Source organism: Drosophila pseudoobscura, chromosome 3 (assembly GCF_009870125.1).
Source record: "Drosophila pseudoobscura strain MV-25-SWS-2005 chromosome 3, UCI_Dpse_MV25, whole genome shotgun sequence".
In the NCBI taxonomy this organism is placed as follows: Eukaryota; Metazoa; Arthropoda; class Insecta; order Diptera; family Drosophilidae; genus Drosophila; species Drosophila pseudoobscura.
In genome coordinates, this window is record NC_046680.1 from 18,209,750 (window position 1) to 18,227,862 (window position 18,113).

The 18,113-nt window shown below is 51.5% G+C and overlaps 1 protein-coding gene and 1 long non-coding RNA gene across 4 annotated transcripts in view; one reads left to right on the forward strand and one right to left on the reverse strand.

The window, feature by feature from the left end:
- Positions 1-7,677: 7,677 nt before the first annotated feature.
- The window catches only part of LOC117183677 (uncharacterized), a 34,939-nt gene continuing 24,503 nt past the window's right edge, over positions 7,678-18,113 (forward strand). The window contains exon 1 of the long non-coding RNA XR_004468816.1: positions 7,678-8,095. This is a non-coding gene — a long non-coding RNA (uncharacterized lncRNA). The remainder of the gene's footprint in view (positions 8,096-18,113) is intronic.
- LOC4805163 (inactive histone-lysine N-methyltransferase 2E) lies at positions 10,578-15,531 on the reverse strand. 3 transcript variants are annotated; one of them, XM_033378404.1, is made up of 4 exons: positions 15,226-15,531; positions 13,946-14,174; positions 13,747-13,886; positions 10,578-13,675 (listed from the first exon to the last, which is right to left on the reverse strand). In XM_033378404.1, the coding sequence occupies exons 2-4, from the start codon at positions 14,165-14,167 to the stop codon at positions 10,717-10,719; spliced, it is 3,321 nt and encodes a 1,106-aa protein (XP_033234295.1). In that variant the 5' UTR covers positions 14,168-14,174; positions 15,226-15,531; the 3' UTR covers positions 10,578-10,716. The 3 variants fall into 3 exon arrangements, with proteins under 3 accessions (XP_033234295.1, XP_033234296.1, XP_001361612.3); XM_033378405.1 differs by having other exon boundaries at positions 13,946-14,177; XM_001361575.4 differs by lacking the exon at positions 15,226-15,531 and having other exon boundaries at positions 13,946-15,199.

Consider the following 18,113-nt stretch of genomic DNA (forward strand, 5'->3'; position numbering starts at 1 on the left):
CTGATGAAGTAGCTGACAAATTATTTTTATTGCCACCAATCCCAGGCAGCTCCAGCTCTAGCTCCAGCTCTAGCTCCAGCTCTAGCTCCATGGCTGAGGTTGAGGTTGAAGCTGGAAGCTGCGCTTTCGGCTGAGGCTGGGGCATATCTATTCGAGTGCATCGCATCAGACATGGAACTGCTGCTGAGGCTGTATCCGCGGTGGAATCTGTGGTCTTTTATCTTCGGCCACATCTCTGGCTTTACCCAAGTCTCGATTCGATGGTGTGGCAGCGACGATTAAAGGAAATTTTTGGCGATGAGTGGCGGCGACTGACTTTGGCACTTTCACATTTACTTGTGGGGCTGCAGGCAGGCTGCCGCTGTTTGGGTTGGTGTTGAAATTGAGTTATTAGAGGGGGAAAATGGTGTAAGCGAGGCTAAAGCTCCGCCCCTGGGGCCCTCCCTCGTCGGGCACTGTGCCAAGAGACGGAGACATAGTCGGAGCCCCCTCTCAAAAGCCACATAATTGCTGTAATCGTGGCGGAGATTCACAATCTCGTAATAAATTGAGCCACACACAGAGGGAAGATGCGCCAGAAGTTGCCTTGCACCCGCACTCTGCCCCCGTGGGTAGGGGGGAGGGGGGACTGCCGTTGCAATAGGCGGAAATCTCACACCGAAAGTTGCATTGCGGATGCAGTCGCCATCTCCATCTGCAACTCCAGCCCCGGCTGCAGTCCCGCTGTTGTTGTTGTCGCATTTCTTGCGGAAGTTTAACCAACAAACTAAGTGACTTCGACTTCCAGTCTAGGCCTGAATCAGAGGCAACAATTGTTTGGCCAAATGTGTGTCTGTTGACGCTCTCCGGCAACTGGTTGCCCGATGGATCCGATGAATCCGATGTTCCAGTTTTGACAATGGCCAGCCTACGATGAGGCCTGCCAGTTAATTGCCTTTGAATTGGTTTTACTCTGTGGTCGGTTTTAAAACTTGGACAGTTGGTCATTTGGTTTTGAGGAAATTACCCGAGGTGGCTGCCGCATCGATAGCGATCGATGCGAGTAAATTTTAATAGACTCATTCGTTGCTTCCTTTATCGGGCAGGCCAGGCCAGGCCAGAGCAGGATCTCCCTCCTGGTCGAACGTTGCCTTAATTGTCTGACACTTCCCGTTTCGTGGTTTGTTTCCCCAAACCCATCCCATCCCATCCCAGACCAGACCAGACCGGACCAGAAACCATCTCCAAAACCATCTCCCGCACCATTCCGACCAGGCCAGGCCAGGCCGAAATCTAATTACGCCATCGCAGCCCAAAAGCCAACGAGCGCAGCAAATTGACAACACAATAAACAGTGGGCCACAGAGAACAGAGAGAGAGAGTGGGTGAGAGAGTGGGTGAGAGAGAGGGTGTAACAACCGGTAAGAGAGGGCGAATATGGGGACTTTTAGGGTGTCACACATGTGCGACAGTTTCTGATTTATGAACACAATTTCCACTTTGACAATGAGCGAACTCCATCCACTCCATTCACCGATAGCTCCCCAAGCAGATGAGCTGGGGCGCCCCCTCTTTATCCCTATCCCCTGTCACTATACCACGGCCCTCTGTCTGTCGCCCGACCTGGGCTCATGTCCGGGTCTTCATTCGGCTCCTGTTTTAGGGGGAAGTAGCCCTGCGCTTCCCTGCTATCTGGGGGCGACAATTCCTCCAGAAACTGTTAGTTTATGAGTGGGGGAGTGGGGAGGCCCCTGCTTCCTTTCGGACTAGGTGAATTATGTTAATTGAGATTCGGGTGCTGATAGAATCGGCAGATGCAGCTGCGTCTTGGCTGAAGGTTGCTTTTGACTTTGGGTCCAAGAGCTTCGTGGCCATATTTCAGGGGCTAATCTTGGCCAGGAAGATGCACATAAAAATCAAGCCAGATAACAGATGCAAACTGGGAAACGAATTCTATGAGAGTGCTTCGCCTTGGCCCGAACTGAGAGCATAAATTTTCCCATCGGAAGAAAGATTCTTTAAATGCGGGAGATGGGGGCGACAGGCAGACAGACGGAGAGACGAATGCTTTTATAAATCTCCAGCATAAAAGCGAAGCATTTAATTTTATTTCTCTGTTTTCCCCATTAATGACCCAAGGCCCGGCATTTAAAAGGGTTTTCAATCAAAATTGATTTGAAGATAGGAGACTGCCGGAGAGCGGACACCGAAAACCCCCATACGAAGTCAACAGAAAACTCATTTAAGGCTCCATTTCACAATGAGAAATATCAGCAACAGGAGATGTGGTGGAGGAGGAGGATAATGGAGAGGGGAATAAGGGCTGTGGCATGACAATGGCAGAGAACATCGAACGCCTGCCTCTTCGAGACAATTTGCCACTTTAATTGCCGCAATTTTTTGCCCATTTTTAAGTCAAATTCATTCGATGGCAAATGCCTTGACTCCACTCGACTCGACTCGAGTTGAGTTGAGGTCCGTCCGGACTGTCTCCCTTGGCCTGGCTCTTGTCTCTCTTGTTGTGGCACATTCTGTTATCGTTGTTATTGTTGTGGCTGGTGATGGTGCTGGTGCCTGGCTTGTGGCTTAAACCGGCCAGGCTGGGAGACCAGTGTCTGTGTCACTGTTCCTGCATGTGTGAGAGAGAGTCTCATGTGTTGTTCCATTATATTGTCCGGGTCCTCTGTTGTGGCACTAAAATGCTTGGTAATTGCAAGCAATTTGATATTAAGTACGATTTCTAATTGTGCGAATGATTGCTTTTCATTGACCCGTTCGAGAGGGACGGAGGGACAACGTCGCGACGGAAGGAAAAAACCATTACAAATATTTATACCAAATTGCTGCTGGAAGAAGAAAGTTAACAAGCTACCAAATAGGTCCATGTCCCTGCCAAGCCTGGGCCACTGCAGGCAGGCGCTGACGTCAGTTCTTCTAGGGCCAGCTTAGACCTGGCCAAATTAATTAGCCAATGGCCGAATGATAAATATGCAGGCCGCCGATGGGGGCTAATCAAATGCGGATACAATAAACCAAAATCACTCAGTGGCCATATAATTAATTAAACTTTTATCGCCAGCAGTCCGGCTAGTCGCCACAGGAGTCACTCCCTCCTCCTTCCGCTCCTCGACAGAGCTGAGACGAGACATTTAATTTGCTTTAATGGTAAATCCCTGTTGTATATGATCCGTCTTTGGTGGGAGAGAAAACGCAGAGAACACAGCACGAAGAACCAGTGCAGACCAACGGAAGTCCAAAATCTTTTAATGCCTCACACAAAATGGCAACCGCAAAACGAGGAAACTAAAATATCACTCATACGCCACAGAGGCCGCCCTCCCCAGCCGAAACCGAGCAGATTTATGCGCGTGCTGCTGCATTCCATTTGCCAGGGAGCTGAGTAGAGATGTCCTTCGACCAGAGCCTGGGCTCCTAATCTAAATCTGCATGTCAACTCGAAGACCGCATAAATCACAAAATAATCCCAAAGTAAAATACCAAAACCGAATGGCCAGCAGCCCCCCGCAACCCACCCAGGATGTGGCCGGTGGCTGTGTGGTTGTGCGGCAGCGGGCGTGGCAAGTGTTTGGGCGCACATTAACTTCAATTGTCTTTTGTGTGCGGCCACGCCCTCAATTTGGTTAGGGTTCTTGTAAATTTGCCCCGACAATCTGCTGGTGGGAGGGTAGGACAAATGTCACTTTAGTCCTGCGTCCTTGCCTGACATGTCTCCGGCCTCCAGCCTCCAGCTTCCAGCCATTGTCTGCCGGCCTTTACCTAGTCGGACTCGGCTCCATTTCGATGGGGAACAATGCCGCAAAATGTAATTCGCATCGCAATCGCATTCAATTTTATTTAAAACTGTTAAAAAACCTCGTCCGGCCACTAAATGGATCGCTTGATGGATACTCTCTTGCACTGCTGAAGGACCAACTCATGTCGGATAGTATATAGTCCCATTATCTCTGAGGAATTGCACTATGAAATCAACCTAATTATCAGGGAGGTCTGTGAGGGCTCATTTCTGGTTAGCGCATCAGCGCTTCGACCATGTCGTGGAGCGAGAAAAGGTTTGGATTGGAATGGTAATGGTTTGCAGTGATTTGCTTTATCGTTTGCGGTCCTGGGGCATTGTACGATGTGTCGGCTGTCGTCTGGCTTTGGGTCTACATCTGGCTAGGGTCCGGGTCCGGGTCCTGGTCCGGGTCTGGCTTTCGGCTGAACCCAAATAAACGCCCAATGCAGCTAATGCTGATTTCATTTGTTGTTCGCCCCGTTAGCAGGGAGGCAAATATTGTAAATGAGACTGCGACAAAATCATCAGACAAAAGCGGCAATGAGACAAAGCCTCGCTACCATTTCACATCTCTCTCTCTCCATAGATTACACACACACACATGTACGGGATTGTCTATGGCAGAGTATATATATATAATGTAAAAAGCTGTTAACGAGATGCACACACGATAGGGGGTTGGGGATGGGGATGGGAAATGGGAGCGATGGAAAAAAAAGGTAAAATGTGCTACTATAAAAAGCATGCCGCTTTCCCTGTCCCTTCTCCCTTTCCCCCTGGATGGCTACATAACAAAAGACACTCAACGAGAACTGGGAATTCTCTGGATGAAGAAGGATCCTGTTCCAGTTCCCTGTCCCTGTCCCCTGTCCCCTGCCTCCTGTCCTGTCTCCCGCGTAGGACGGCAGCCTCAATTGAAATAATTAAGTGTCAAAATGGCGCGCACACACCCACATGCACGTTGTAGGGGCTTTCACACAGAGATTTCAACGGAAATGAAAATGATTTTTCGTGAAAATTACTTGGCAAATGTAAAGCAAAGTTTTCCTTTGCCAAAAATGTGGGATGGGAACGGTATTTCGGCGCCGGCAGCCAGTGACACAAAGTGTAAACAGTTTAAAGTAATTTCTGGAAAATCTGGCTTCCATAAGTAGATGGGTTTCTCGGTGGGGACGGGCTGAGGACGGGCTGGGGACGGGCTGGGCTGGAGTTCAGGCTTCTGCGGATTTTGCGGATTTGGGGTGCACTGCACTTGACACGCCCCGCTTTGAGGAGGGTCGTTAAATGCTTAACTATTGCGTCGGTCGTTTGGGGTCGTTTGGGGCCCCGGTCCCCGTTCTTTTACTTATTTTGGTGTAGAAATAGGATTACTCTGGTAATGAGACTCCAGACTCTAGATAATGCGTGGCAAGAAGATTGGATTGGAGTCTGGGGATGACCAATAAACTGAATTAGTGGCCCAAAGACAAAGAGCCAAGATATTCAATGTTTCTGCAGCTGCAGAGACCCCGTTGTTGCTTTGCCGGTTTTTTTGCAATTTAAATAATTTACCACAGGCAAACAACCACTTGCCTCTTGTGGTATAACACACTCACACTCACACAAAATAAACACTTGGTTGCCACTTTTACTTGACTCTGTTTCCTCAACCCTTCCCCGGATGCCGCACACTTGAGAGTCGAACATGAAAACTTTGCCAATATTCTGACAGCAGTTCCAGTTGCCAGTTTTGCAGTCTCCCCGCAAAACCAATGCCCCCCGCCAGGTCGATCCATTGTCGACCTGCTGACCGCGCTCCTGCTGCTGCTGCTGCTGCCCGACAACCGCACGCATGCTAAAAGTGTGGCCAGAGCAGCTAAGCGAAAGCCCGGCCTTTGGGGGGTCTGGTGCGGATGTGGATGTGAAAAGTTGAGTCAGGAGTTTGTTGTTCGGTCGGTGTGCTGCTGTTGTTTTTGACAGAATATTTTGCAGGCCAACGCTGCAGCGGTGGAGCGATGGAGCGTAGAGATGCACTTGTCCCAAGGAATGCCGGCCTGCAGCGGAAGTTACCTGCGTAGAGAAGGGGCCCCCCGCTGAGAGCATTTTCCCAGGCAGCTTCGGCAGTTATGCAATCACAAAGTTGCTGCTGCCTTCGTCAGTGATTGAAATTCCTTGGACCGCCATCTTCACGTGCTCCTCCCTCAGCAGCAGCAGCAGCAGCAGCAGCAGCAGCAGCAGGAGGATCAGGCTCAGGCTCCAAACTTGGACTGGGCTAGCTTTCATTGTAGTAGTCATTATTATTATTGTTGCTGTTGTTATCTTCGAATGCATCTATGCGTGTCCTCCCTTTCTTTTCTTTGCAGGTCTTGCCTGGACAGCTTGCCGTCGCTCATCCCTGAATCATTGTCGGTTGCCAGAAGCCCTATCCCTCTGGTTATTCTTCTCGTAATTATTGTAGTTGGGTATTTCATAAAATCGGTTGCAGCTGCCGCTGCCGCTACCTCTGAGTTTCCTTTCTCATTGGAGCTTGCCAATATATTTCTGCCTTCCAGCTTTGCAATTGAGGATTTTGATTAGTTTTTACTCTCTTGCGGAGGGGGGCTACTGATTGCGTACTTCCATTGTTGCACAGCTAAAAAGAGCGGATGGAAAGAGAGTGGGTTGTCCAATTTTACATGCACTTTACTTCAAGCTTACCTGCGCTACATCCCACTCCTCTGCTGCACACTTTCGGGCGGACTTGTCGCTGGGAGAGCGAAAACAGCTTTAAAAGCTCTGCCAATCGAGCTTACTTTAAAGTCTGTTGTTGTGTGGCAACGAAAACTGCATACATAGACTTGGACTGTACAGTCTTTGATCTTTGTCTGCTAATGTTTTTAAAGCTCTATTGTATTCTCTTTTCCTCACACATTGTTGTGGTTTCCACAAAATGTTTGCCATTGTCTGGGGCTGGGCTCCCCTTTTCCTCTCCAGAGATGGGCTTAGGAATCTCCTCTATGCTCCTTCGAATTCCCAATGCAGCAAAGTTATGATTGTTTGCCCTGTTAGCACGTGGCAGACTTCTTTTATACACGGGCATCTCTTTGTTGCGGCTGCCTGCTGCCTGCCGCCGGCTTCCTGTGCCTGTCAGTGCCCGATGCTGCGGAATTGATTGAAAGGAATTCTAGGGTTTCCATGCCTGTTTGCAGTTGTCGTCGCCCGTGACATGCACGGAATACGAGTCTCTGGCCCACGGAATGTCCGGTCCAGACAAGTGGAAGTGGCGGAGAGCGCTACCCCGCAATCACTTCTCGCATCTTCAATTGATGTGCTCCATACGAGGAAGAGAGCAATTTGCCTTCCCCAAAAATTGTCGCCCATTAGTCGCCATGTGACAAGTGTGACTTTTGGATAGAGTATACATATCGTTTGACCCCTAGAAATATACTCAAATATTCATATGTACATATGTATTAGGACAAAAAATGTTATACGGACAGTTTAGCCATTTGCCAAGCTAGCAGAAATAAGTTGTGCCATGCCACTTACCACCCCCTCAAAGGTTGAAAATCTGGTAACAGCCAAATTAAATAGTTTCATAGCAGCCACTGATGGTAGTTTCATAGCAGCCACTGTAGGTAGTTTCATTGCAGCCACTGTTGGTAGTTTCATAACAGCTACATTTTATTGTCATAGCAGCCATGTTTACAGCTGATAAATTGTTATTGTGACGGAAAGTTACAGGTGCATTCCGTCACAGAGGCAGGTTCATTCAGCAGCGAGCTAACAGAGAAAGATCATAAGAGCATGAGCTAACAGAGGAAGAACAAATTCTCTATTATCGTTACAGAGGCATGTTAGTGTTAATGTTCAGCGAGCTAACAGCGAAAGAAAAAGAGATTATGTTGGAGAGAGAGGAATCGCAGCTCTCGTGACTGGGTGGGTTTAGCTTTCGCTCTCGCACTTATTAGTGAGGTGGGCAGAGATAAGACAAGCAGAAACAAGGGCCGATCTGCTGGCCGAGCTTACACTGCACAACTGCACCCCACTCCCCACCCAGTTTAGTTCGCTTTGCTCGTTCGGTCTTGTTCTTCGAAGAAGCTTTGAGCCGTCGACAGTGCGTTGTTTTTATCACAGTTCGCCGGTTCCCCCGGTCCCTCATTCAAAGTGAGCGTAAAAGCGGACAATTAAATCGTGTGTCTATAGGTGCATATTGAGAAAGAAAAAAACGAATATTATAAACGGCGGCACACAGTAGAAGCCGGCAAACCGTGCAGGGCGTGCGTGATAATAGATTTTGTGTGCTTTGTGTTTATCTGTGAAAACAACAAACTACCCTAACGCAACAAAAGGAAACAGCAGGTAATATGCCAATCCACCTATCCACTGTTTAATTCTTTATGTTTTGCTTGACTCTGTAATTTGTAATTTACGTTCTATTTTGATTTCCTTTTACATTTCTGTGGTATTATTATTTTCTCAAATATTTTCTCGTACGAATATGTGAGGTATTTTTCAAGTTTAATATTGCCAATCGAAACAAAATCAACCGCAACTGCGGTTTGCGGCCGGTCTTTTGTAAAGGTTGTTCGCTGCAAGGAGAACATTTCTTAGTAGTTGGTGGTGAATTTTGTAGAGTATCTCTGGTTCGTTTCTCTTTTAATTTATTCATCACTGTGGAACTTTTTACCATTTTTTTTTTTGGTCGGAGAGAAAACTATTTTGCCACCGTTTTGCTGCTTTGCCTTGCTCCCCCCGACTCTCTCTCTCTCTCTCTCTCCCTCCGTGCAATATCGTTGAATGCTTTTGACATTTTTGCGTTCATTTTTGTGTGACAAGTTTTCTGTGGTTCACTGGGGCCACTTTGTGGCATGTCAGCCTCATCCACCGCCCATTCCCCATTCCCCTCGCCACTCTCCACCTTCTTCCACCCTGGCCAAGGGGTGACGGCCTATTTCACACTTTTATAGAAAATTTTTTGCCAATTGTCTGGCGACGCTCCGACGTACTCGTGGTTAGCTGTTTTTCCTCCTCTCCCTCTCCGTCACCCTTGGGTCGGAAGTTTGCGCAATTTCCAAAGCGGAAATGCAATTTTCGGTTCAGCTGCATTTGTCTCGCAATGCCACGCCCCCGCACCCGACCCGTGAATCGGCCCTGCCGCCCGATCCGCCCATCCGCCCGTCCGCCAACTTGGGCTGCCTGCCAACACATCGTATATCAAATGCAGAGTTGGCAGCCCCTGACAATGACATGCAGCGAGCAGCAGCCAAACCAGAAAAGGCCGACAGCCTCGTGGGGTCGTGGGATGGTTCTGGAGGAGCCTCTGGATGAGGCCGCCAACGGAAGAGGGGGGGGGAAGCAAGCCCGAAATCGTCGACATCGCCAATAGCTCTCAGCAATCGTTTGTTGTCCTTGTTCTTGTTCTTGTAGCCGCCGGAATATCGTCGGACCCGTGGCAGTGTGTGTTACGCCTTTTGTGGCCAGATCAGGGAATTTATTTCACACGCTTTTTATGCACAGCCAACTGTGGGACACTGAACACTCTTGGCCACAACTTCTGCGGCTCTTTGTGCCGTGCCGTGCCGTGCCGTGCCGAGTCCCGAATGCCGAAAAGTACTCTTATTTATTTGCATATAAATTATTCAATTGTTCCTTTGCTTATCTTTCCCGTTGGCTGCCTCTGACCGACCCCCACCCTGCCCCCTCGGGGAGTCTATCAAAATGCTGGATGAATTTGCAGCTGCAATTGCAATTTCAATTGATTTTTGGTTGTCTGTGGGCGTGGCACTGTTCAATCTATGATTTATGCCCTGGAATTTGGCAAAAGCCGAATAAAATTTGCTGACACGGCGTGGGAGCTGCAGTCGAACTTAAAGAGTGTTCGAAACGCATAAGTCTCCCCAGTGATTTATGGACTCGTACATTTTGAACAAGTACAGTCCGTTGAAATGCTTATTTATACACAATTATCCCATAAATATTGGTCGTTGGGACTAACCCAAACCCGAAAAGCATCCTGCTGGAGTGGCCATCTTTCTTTCGTGTACCCTTTGCAGGATGCCATGCACTCTTCTGGCACCTCACATGCCGTCAGTTCCGCGCCAGAGTTTCCGTTTCCGCTCAACACGTGCGCTAAACGGTTTGTCTGCCCCCTCCACCCCCCCCCCTGCCCGCTCCATCAATGGCAAATGTCAAATGTCAACTGCAGCATCCGTTGTTGTCCCTGCTGCTGCCGTGACGTGCCTGTCGAGCCGCTGCGCAAACATTTGCCAAGGCCCCAGCCTTTTCCTTTCTTACTTTCCCTCCAGGAGGCATGCCCCTCAATACTCCTTGGCTTGTCACCGAAAAATATCTTCTAATATCTGCTCTGCCGCTGCTACATGTGTTGTAAATTTATTAGCTGTCATATAAATCTTTGCACTCGGCCGCCTTTCTTTCAGGACGTGTTTGCCATTTCACCAGCTAGTAATGGGCGTGGCAGGGCCGCCTGTTTGCGTGCAGATAAGGGATCGGTATACATATGTATGTATGGAGCACCCTTTCGCTTGGGCCAGTGGGGGATTTTTCTTCATTTACATAAAAGCTACTTAAGGAAATTCGTAATTTTTCTTAGGACTCTTCTCCACGGCTCACTCTCAACTGGTACAGTCGCTCCCTCTCGCTCCGTTTGAGTGCCAGGGTTGTCGCTGTCATTTGTTTAATTAATATTGCACCTCGTGGTAGGAGTAAGCGCAGACACATGTGTTCTTAAGGGGTCTTTGGGGTTTGTCAGCAATTTTCACCGAACATACCGAATAGAAATTGCCGAGAAGGGGGGTTTCCCTCCTCAAAGGAAGAATAAAATGTATATATACTTTATTAAGTGCGTTATTTTAAATACGTGATATAAATACATATATAATAACTACTATTACTATAGCTCTATATGTTTTGGCACACTTTTTCCGCATTTCTGCTCTTCCTGCACCTTCCGCACCTCCTCCTCACCGCGTCTCTGCCTCTGGCTCCTGCTTGAGGGGATTCCCCTTGTCGTCGATCTCCATGGACGGCACCAGCGGGGGCTTGAACCCGTACTCCATGTGCAGATTGCGTCCGAAGTCGGGGCTGCGCTTCAGCGAGTGGCCATTTCGCCAGCGCTGGAACTCGTCGAACTCGATACCCGTCGACGGTTCGGAGCCCGCATTCGCCGATCCTGGAACGGGTCCAATGTACGACTTGACCATTTGGGCGGGCGCCGAGGCGGCGGCAGTGGCCAGATCTGCCGGCAGGGTGTTGTAGATGTAGCGGGCGCCCTGCAGCCACGGCGAGCCCTGCGGCGGCGGCGGGGGACGCAAATCGAAGCGCATATCCGCCAGGCTGAAGGTCGCCACCGGAGGAGCCTCGCCTCGCACTGGTTTCACCGGAGGCTTCACGGGAGACTTGGACTGGGTGGCCTTGGACTGGGACTGAGACTGGGTCTGGGACTGGGTGATCTGGGGCAGGAGTTTCTTCAGCATGCGGTTGTAGTAGTTCTGCAGCACTTTGGGCGGAATGTGGGCCGCCACCGAGTGCGACCAGGGGTGCAGGGCGTTGGGATGGTGGTGCCCACCAAACGAGTGCGGGGAGAGGGACGGCGGCATGGGCATGTGGATGGCGACGGGCACGTGGATGGGTATGGCCATGGGGCGATCCACAAACTTCTCCACGATCTTCTCCACCTCGACGGGGCGTTCCACAATCCGCTCCACCTCCACCGGCACGTGCTTCTCCACAATCTTCTCCACCACGGTCTCCACGGGGTAGGGGACGGGATGCTCGACAATGGTCGGCACAGGGTAGGGCCGATCCACGTAGTGCTCGACGTGGACAGGCACCGGCACCGGCTGGTGCACGGCGTACGGCACGGGAATGTGTTTCTCCACGAACTGCTTGACGGGTCGATCGACATGCTTCTCCACCAGATAGGGCTGGGGTACGACCTTCTCCACAACAGCCACATCGTGGGGAGGGTGCTCGTGATAGTGCTGCGGGGGGTGAAACTCGGGCACGGAGTGGGATGGCGGGTGAATGGCCTCGAACTGATGGCCAGGCGCTGAATGGTGACCCGTCTCCTGATTGATTTCGGCGTGGGAGATGGCCACCTCTTGCGGCGAACTCTCGTGCTCCGCCTGCTCCACGTTGATGGGGTTGGTGGTCAGCGAGGGGTAGCCTTTCCCCGGAGCCGTGGCTGGGGCTGATAAGGGCGACAGGTGGTTCTGATTCTGCTCATAGGGCTGGTGGTAGATGGTCTCGTGCTGCTCCACGAGGCGGCCGTCCTTCTCCGTGATCAGCTTGTTGTGGATGTTCACGGACTTCTGCACCTCCACGAAGGTGTAGCCATTCGGCTTGCTCTCGACTGGGGCCCGCTGGTCGGGCTTGTGGTGAGGGGGGGCGACGTGCCGGACGTGCTGCTGGGAAGGCTCGGCTGCCGCCTCGTACTCATGTGGGGCCGGGTGATGGACTGTGATCTCAACGGCTGCATCCTGCGACGCACTCGCCTGAGCAGGAGCTGGCGAGGATGCGGCTTGTGGGGGGGCTGGTGGTGGGGGAGTGTTGAGGGTCACAAAGACCAGACTATTGGGCGTTGGCCCACCGTAAGCCGAGTAGTGCTGCAGCTCTGGGGGCGGCTGGGACTGGGGAGGAGCCGCTGCCGAGGGTATCGCCTGTGTGTGCAGCTCCTGCTGATAGTGCTGCTGTTGCAGTGGCTCTGGGAACTGCGGAGACTCCGGGAGCTGTGGGAGCTGTGGGAGCTGTGGGATACCATGACTGTATTCCTGTTGATAGGACAACTGGCCAGCAGGTCGCACAAAGTGGGCGGCGTAGTCCGCCTCCTGCTGTGGCCGAGGGCTCGGCAACTGCGGAGGACTTCCGGCCTCGTAGTGGAATGTTCCCTTGGCTATCGGGCCATCGCCGCTGCCCGATATGATCGGATTGAAGCTCTTGAGGAACTGTCGAGAGGGTGCCTCCTGGGTGGGAGCTGGGAATCTCTGGTAATGGTCCAGGGATTGCTGGGCCTGCGGCTTTTCCCCCCCTTCTTGTGCCTTGGCCAGAGTGTCGTCGTGGACGATGTGCACGTTGATCTCCTGCTCCTGGCCGGGTCCCTTTCGATTCGTGTAGCTCTCGATGCCGTTGTGGGAGGCCGGCGGGGGCAGCCGCTGCTGGTAAACGCCTCTTGCCGCATGACGGGTCTCTGCTATCTGGTTGTCCTCGAAGTCCTGGCCCTCGTCCAGCTCCGTTTCGTGCTCGCCAAGGATGACGATGGGCGCGCTCTCGGCCGCCACCAGCGTCTCATTGTCGTCGCTCTCCGGGAGGAGCAGGAGGCTGGGCAGCACGGGGGCCGCCACCGCTGCCCGGTTGATGCGGAGCAGCTCGTCCCGCGAGATGTGGTTGCTGCCATCCCGGAAGGGATGCTCCCCACCCGACGGCTCGCTTCTGGTGATCTTCTCCACGACGATCTCGGTGTGGCCCGGACGCAGCTCCCGGCGGTACTCCTTGGTGACTGTCGTTTGGTAGCTGAAGTACGTTTGGTTCCTCTCCTCTGGAATGGCGGTGACGGGGACTGTTACGGGCTCTGTGGCTGTGGCTGCGGCCTCAGTGCTTGGGCTTGTGGCCTCTGTGGTTGCGGCTGCGGCGTCAACGGTGGGCCGCACCACTGCCTTGTTGGTGGTGGTGGCTGTGGTGGTCGCTGGCTCTGTGTTTGTGCTCGTGTCCCTGCCGCTGAAGCGGAAGATGTCCGAGAAGCCGTTGGGGAACAGATTGGACAGGACCTCGTTGACAGTCTCCGTCCTGGACTGGGTCACGGTCTGCTCGATGGGTCTCCGGCGACGGACAGCCTCCACTGGCATCTCGTCGTTGATCTCGAACTGGATGTAGCCATGCCCATTCGTGGGCGGTGGCAGGACGGTGGGCAGGAAGCCAGGCACTCTGTGCGGAGTAGAGAAAGGGAAAGGGAATCACGACGCTCCCCCAAGACCTGTCCACCACCCCTGACTTACCCCACGAACTCCTCCTGCTTTTCAGGGGGCGTAGTGGTTGCCGCCGAGTCTGTGTCCTCCTCTATGTCCACCTCACTGCCGTAGTTCAAATCCTCGATGACCTCCAGGCCGCTGCCCGTCCCGGCTGCCTGCTTATTAAGCTGTCAAAAGCGACGCTCATTGCCTGTCAAAATCTTTCACTAAGCTCGGACGGACTCACCTCCTTGGCGCTGTCACTCAGGGCCTCGTCATCGTTCTCCAGTCGCACCACCCGCCCCGCTCCCTCCGTCGCCGTTGCCACATTCTGCGGGGGCTGCGTGGGTGGCTGGAGCGGCTGTGGCAGGTCGCCGGTGGAGCTAGTCGGCTGGATGCTGGCCAGCACGGAGCAAATGCCAATGAGAGTCGCTGCTAGCAGGGGTTTCTGTTGTTGCTTCTGCCACATGGCGCTGCTGCTGAAAGGAAGTTGCGGAAATGGAAAGAGTTGAGTGGGGGGAGGGGGTCTCCCGTGGTCTGGCATGGTCTGGCAGTGTGAATAACCCCGCCTGACAAATTCCAAGCGACAAATAAAAAGCCAAGCGAAACATTTGACGGCCCCGAGGATGCCGAAGTCGTCAAGCCTGTTTGGGGCTCACTGCAGGCCCCCCAGCCACCTAGCCTCCTCCAAAAGGCACTTCAGCTTGTCGGGGCTGTTTGATTTCAACCGATAACCGAGTCGTATGATGATTTTTCCTAAGTGCCTGCTTCGCCTGCCTTGGCATTTTCATTTCGGCGGTTTTCTTTCTCTTTCGCTGTGAGATTTTCCCTAAGCGGCGCTCGTCTGCTGGTCGCTGGTGGTCCGTCGGTCGCAGTCAAGTTGTTGAACTTGGCGGCATTTGCTTTGGGCTTATGTCATTGCTACTGCCATTGGCCATGGCTCTGGCACTGGCTCTAGCGTTGGCTCTGGCAACGTAATGAATTATTAATCATCCCCTCCAGGCAGGCCTGCGCTTCGCCACGCATTTAATTTGGAAAATTGAAATTGATGGCGTTTAAAATGGTTCGTACGGGTTTTCACATAGTTTTCATATACAGGCCGCTGCCTCTGCCACTGCCTCTGCCGTTGCCGTATTTTGATGGGCATTAAATATGCATGCCAAAACATATTTCACTTGTAATATTCATGGCTTTCCAGGCCTAAGTGCCCCGAGCTGCTTCGTTCCCTGGCCCCCCCGCATCCCAGGGAGGGGTAGGCGGCTTTGCATGGCAATTTCTAGTTTAATTGGGGACGGATCATTATCTTAGCTCGGGCATTACATGGGGCCCGTTTAGGAGGTCCCAAAATATATATGGAAAGTCCTTTCGTTCACAAACAAAATACTCGAAATGTTCAATTGCTGTCAATCATCCGATTACCCGTATCGCACTCCGGCGCGTGTCATTTCTGCCGCGATATTAATTTTCCGCCATGGCACCGTTTAAATGGCATTTAAAATGTTTTCTTCTATTCGAATACACATTTACCTGCATCCATGAAGTGCGGTGGGGGGGCGATGGGAGTTCGGGAGTGCAACACTCAATTATTTATATTGATTGCCGGCCAATTAAGAAGCACTTTTAATCACTTTTCTATTCGATTAAAACTATTGTAATTAGTGTGGCAAATGGAATTGGTTTTTGCTATGGGCATCGAGTGGCACCAAAGTTTGGGGGAATCGCGTTTGCGGTCTGCTGTGATCTCTCGATGGCTGATGGCTGACTGCTGACTGCTGACTGCGCGACCCTGACAGCTGCGCGTGCGCGTTGCGAATGAAAGTGAAACCGTCGGTGCCTGGGCATTTCGTTTTCTTTTCGTCGATGCCCCGTCGTGGGTTGTTGCATGTTGCTTGTTGGTTGTTGCCTCTGCTGCTGCGGCTGCTGCTGATCCTTAAAGTGTAGCATAAAACTTGTCCAGCCAGCGATTGCGCAAGCGCAGCCATCTCTCTCTTTCGCTCTCTCGCTCTCTGGCTCTTTCTCTCCCTCGCTATCCCCTTAAAGGCAATGACAATTTGGTTTTTATGGCTTTCTACAACAACAACAGCAGCGTTGACCCTGCCAAAAACCATGAGCGGGAAAACTTGACAACAGGTTTTTGGCCCGGCCAATTGTGTGGAAATGAGCCTGGGGCACGGGACCTTTCAGCACTTAGCATTCCGCGCCTCTCGCCGGAGAAAGCCCTTGGCTGTGGACTCCTCTCGCCCAGTTGACACAAATTTCCATAGCCGTTGCCACAGCCGTTTCCTTGCCGCACGGCGATTATCGCACCTGTCGATTGTGTGGCGTCGGTTCGATCACCTTCGATCGCATTGTTTTCACGGCTTTTCATTCAACTTAAATGATGCTTTTCGATGGCACTCGATGGCTTTTTCTGCGGAGCGTTTGACGCTTACTGATTGATTAATGTGGATGCGGTTTGTGGCAAGCAAAACGATTCAGCTGCTATCGAGTTTTTTTTCTCTTTTTCTTTCGCTTCTTTCTGAATTATTAAAATGCAATTTTTTATTTTTACCATTTTATTTATTGCATATTTAATGCTTTCGTATCGGCGGTTTTTTCTCTGTTGCTGGAGTTAATAGAGGAGGCCGCAGTGGGCCTTAATCGATGGAATTTAGAAAAGCAAAAGATGCTTAAAATATGTACCAAAATAATTATTTAAAATTTCACTCGAATGAGGGAAAGCTGGCGTTCTATCCGAGCAGAGCCATGGAAAAGCGCAGATCACTCGCTTGCCTTATCTGCGTGCATCTCATTACAGACATGTGGCATGCCCCATGCTTTCACCACTCGTTTGGTGCTGGCGCTGGCGCTGGAGCTGGAGCTCTGATCTTTTTTGGATGGCCTTTCCACTGACGCTTTCCGCAGAGACAATTACGGAGTGCCAGCGATTGCATAAGCGAGGCGTGGACGGGGGGGGGCCAAGACGAGCCAAATGAAAATCCCAAGGCGACACACAAGGAAATGCGATTCATAAACTGGGGCTAAACTCCCCTGGACATCCCCCCCCCGATGCTGTGTAATTTTCGCTGCAAAAGTGTAACAAAAGCCGACATTTAGTTGGCCGCCCGGTCGCAATTGGCCAGCAATTGACTTCCTTCCGACCGCATTACAAAATCGTCGAAAACTTGGCAAAGGAAATCGCTGAGATGCCTTGACCACCGCAGCGGCAGCGGCAAAAACACTGAAAATCGGTATTGGAATTGGAATTGGTGGAAAAAAAAGAAACCCCAGAAACTGCGGAAAAATCTATGAAAAGCAATTCGCTTAATTTCGATGCGGGCATTCCGCATATTCGCTGTATTGTGCTGCCCCGACGGTGCGTTCAGGCGGAAAGCGGGACTTGTTTGGGGCCTGGGGGAACGGCGGGACTGTTGGGGATCCACTGCTAATTAAGTGCACAGAGCAAATGAAATATGAGTGGGAAAGGTAATTACAATCAATGGGCAATGGGCTCTGCCCTGGCCCTGCCCCGGCCCTCCATCGCGGTGTGGCGGCAGGGCCACAGACCGAATGGCAATTTCATGCAACAATCAATCAAAAACAATTTTTAATTTTGCGTTAACAATTTTCCTGATTCGCGTTTTTTTTTTTCTTTTTTTTCTGCCACGTATCCTGCCTTCAGAGCGGCTCGACTGTGGAAGTAAATTGGAAAATAAAGTTAAAATTAAAATGCATTAATTGAACTGTGAAATTTCATAAAGACGGGGCATGGGGGGGCCGCGCCCAGTGATGTGCAATGAAAATGGTTTTAATTGTCAGCGTTTTCTGCGCCTTTAAAGAATGGCCCGCACCTGCAGGCAGCAGTCGACTTACAATAAGCCAACGCGTTAACTGATTGATTGTGGCCATCTGCGACAGAGCAACGAGCTGTTCATTAAGTGCTTTTTATGTTTCACGGAAAAACACTATGCCACAGACATCATCCAAGACTCCAGGGGCACTATTATTCCAGGGAAATCCGTCTAATCCCTCTCAATCTCCCTGCATCGCGATCGGCTACCACAACAGGAGGCACGCCCACTTTCCCACTGCAATTTGCCTGGCGCTGGGGCTGGGGCCGACTTTGATTCCTCAACGTCGGCGATGGCGCCTATCATAAGCGAAGTGAAATATGTGGTCTCGAGGCTCGGGGTGGAGTCTCCGATTGGCAGCGGACTGGTTGTTGCCGTTGAGGCAACAATTAAAGCTGAAATGCGCACAGTAATGCCAATTGGCAATCGCGGATATCTGCCGGTCCCGCTTTCGGACTCCGATCAGGGGAGCGGAGGGGGGCTCTTCGGGGGGCGTCCATTAGCCGGGGCACCTTTCGTTTTGGCGCGTGCGTCGACATTGGCCAGGGACATTACGAGTTTATTCCACTCGATCGCCGTTCGGGA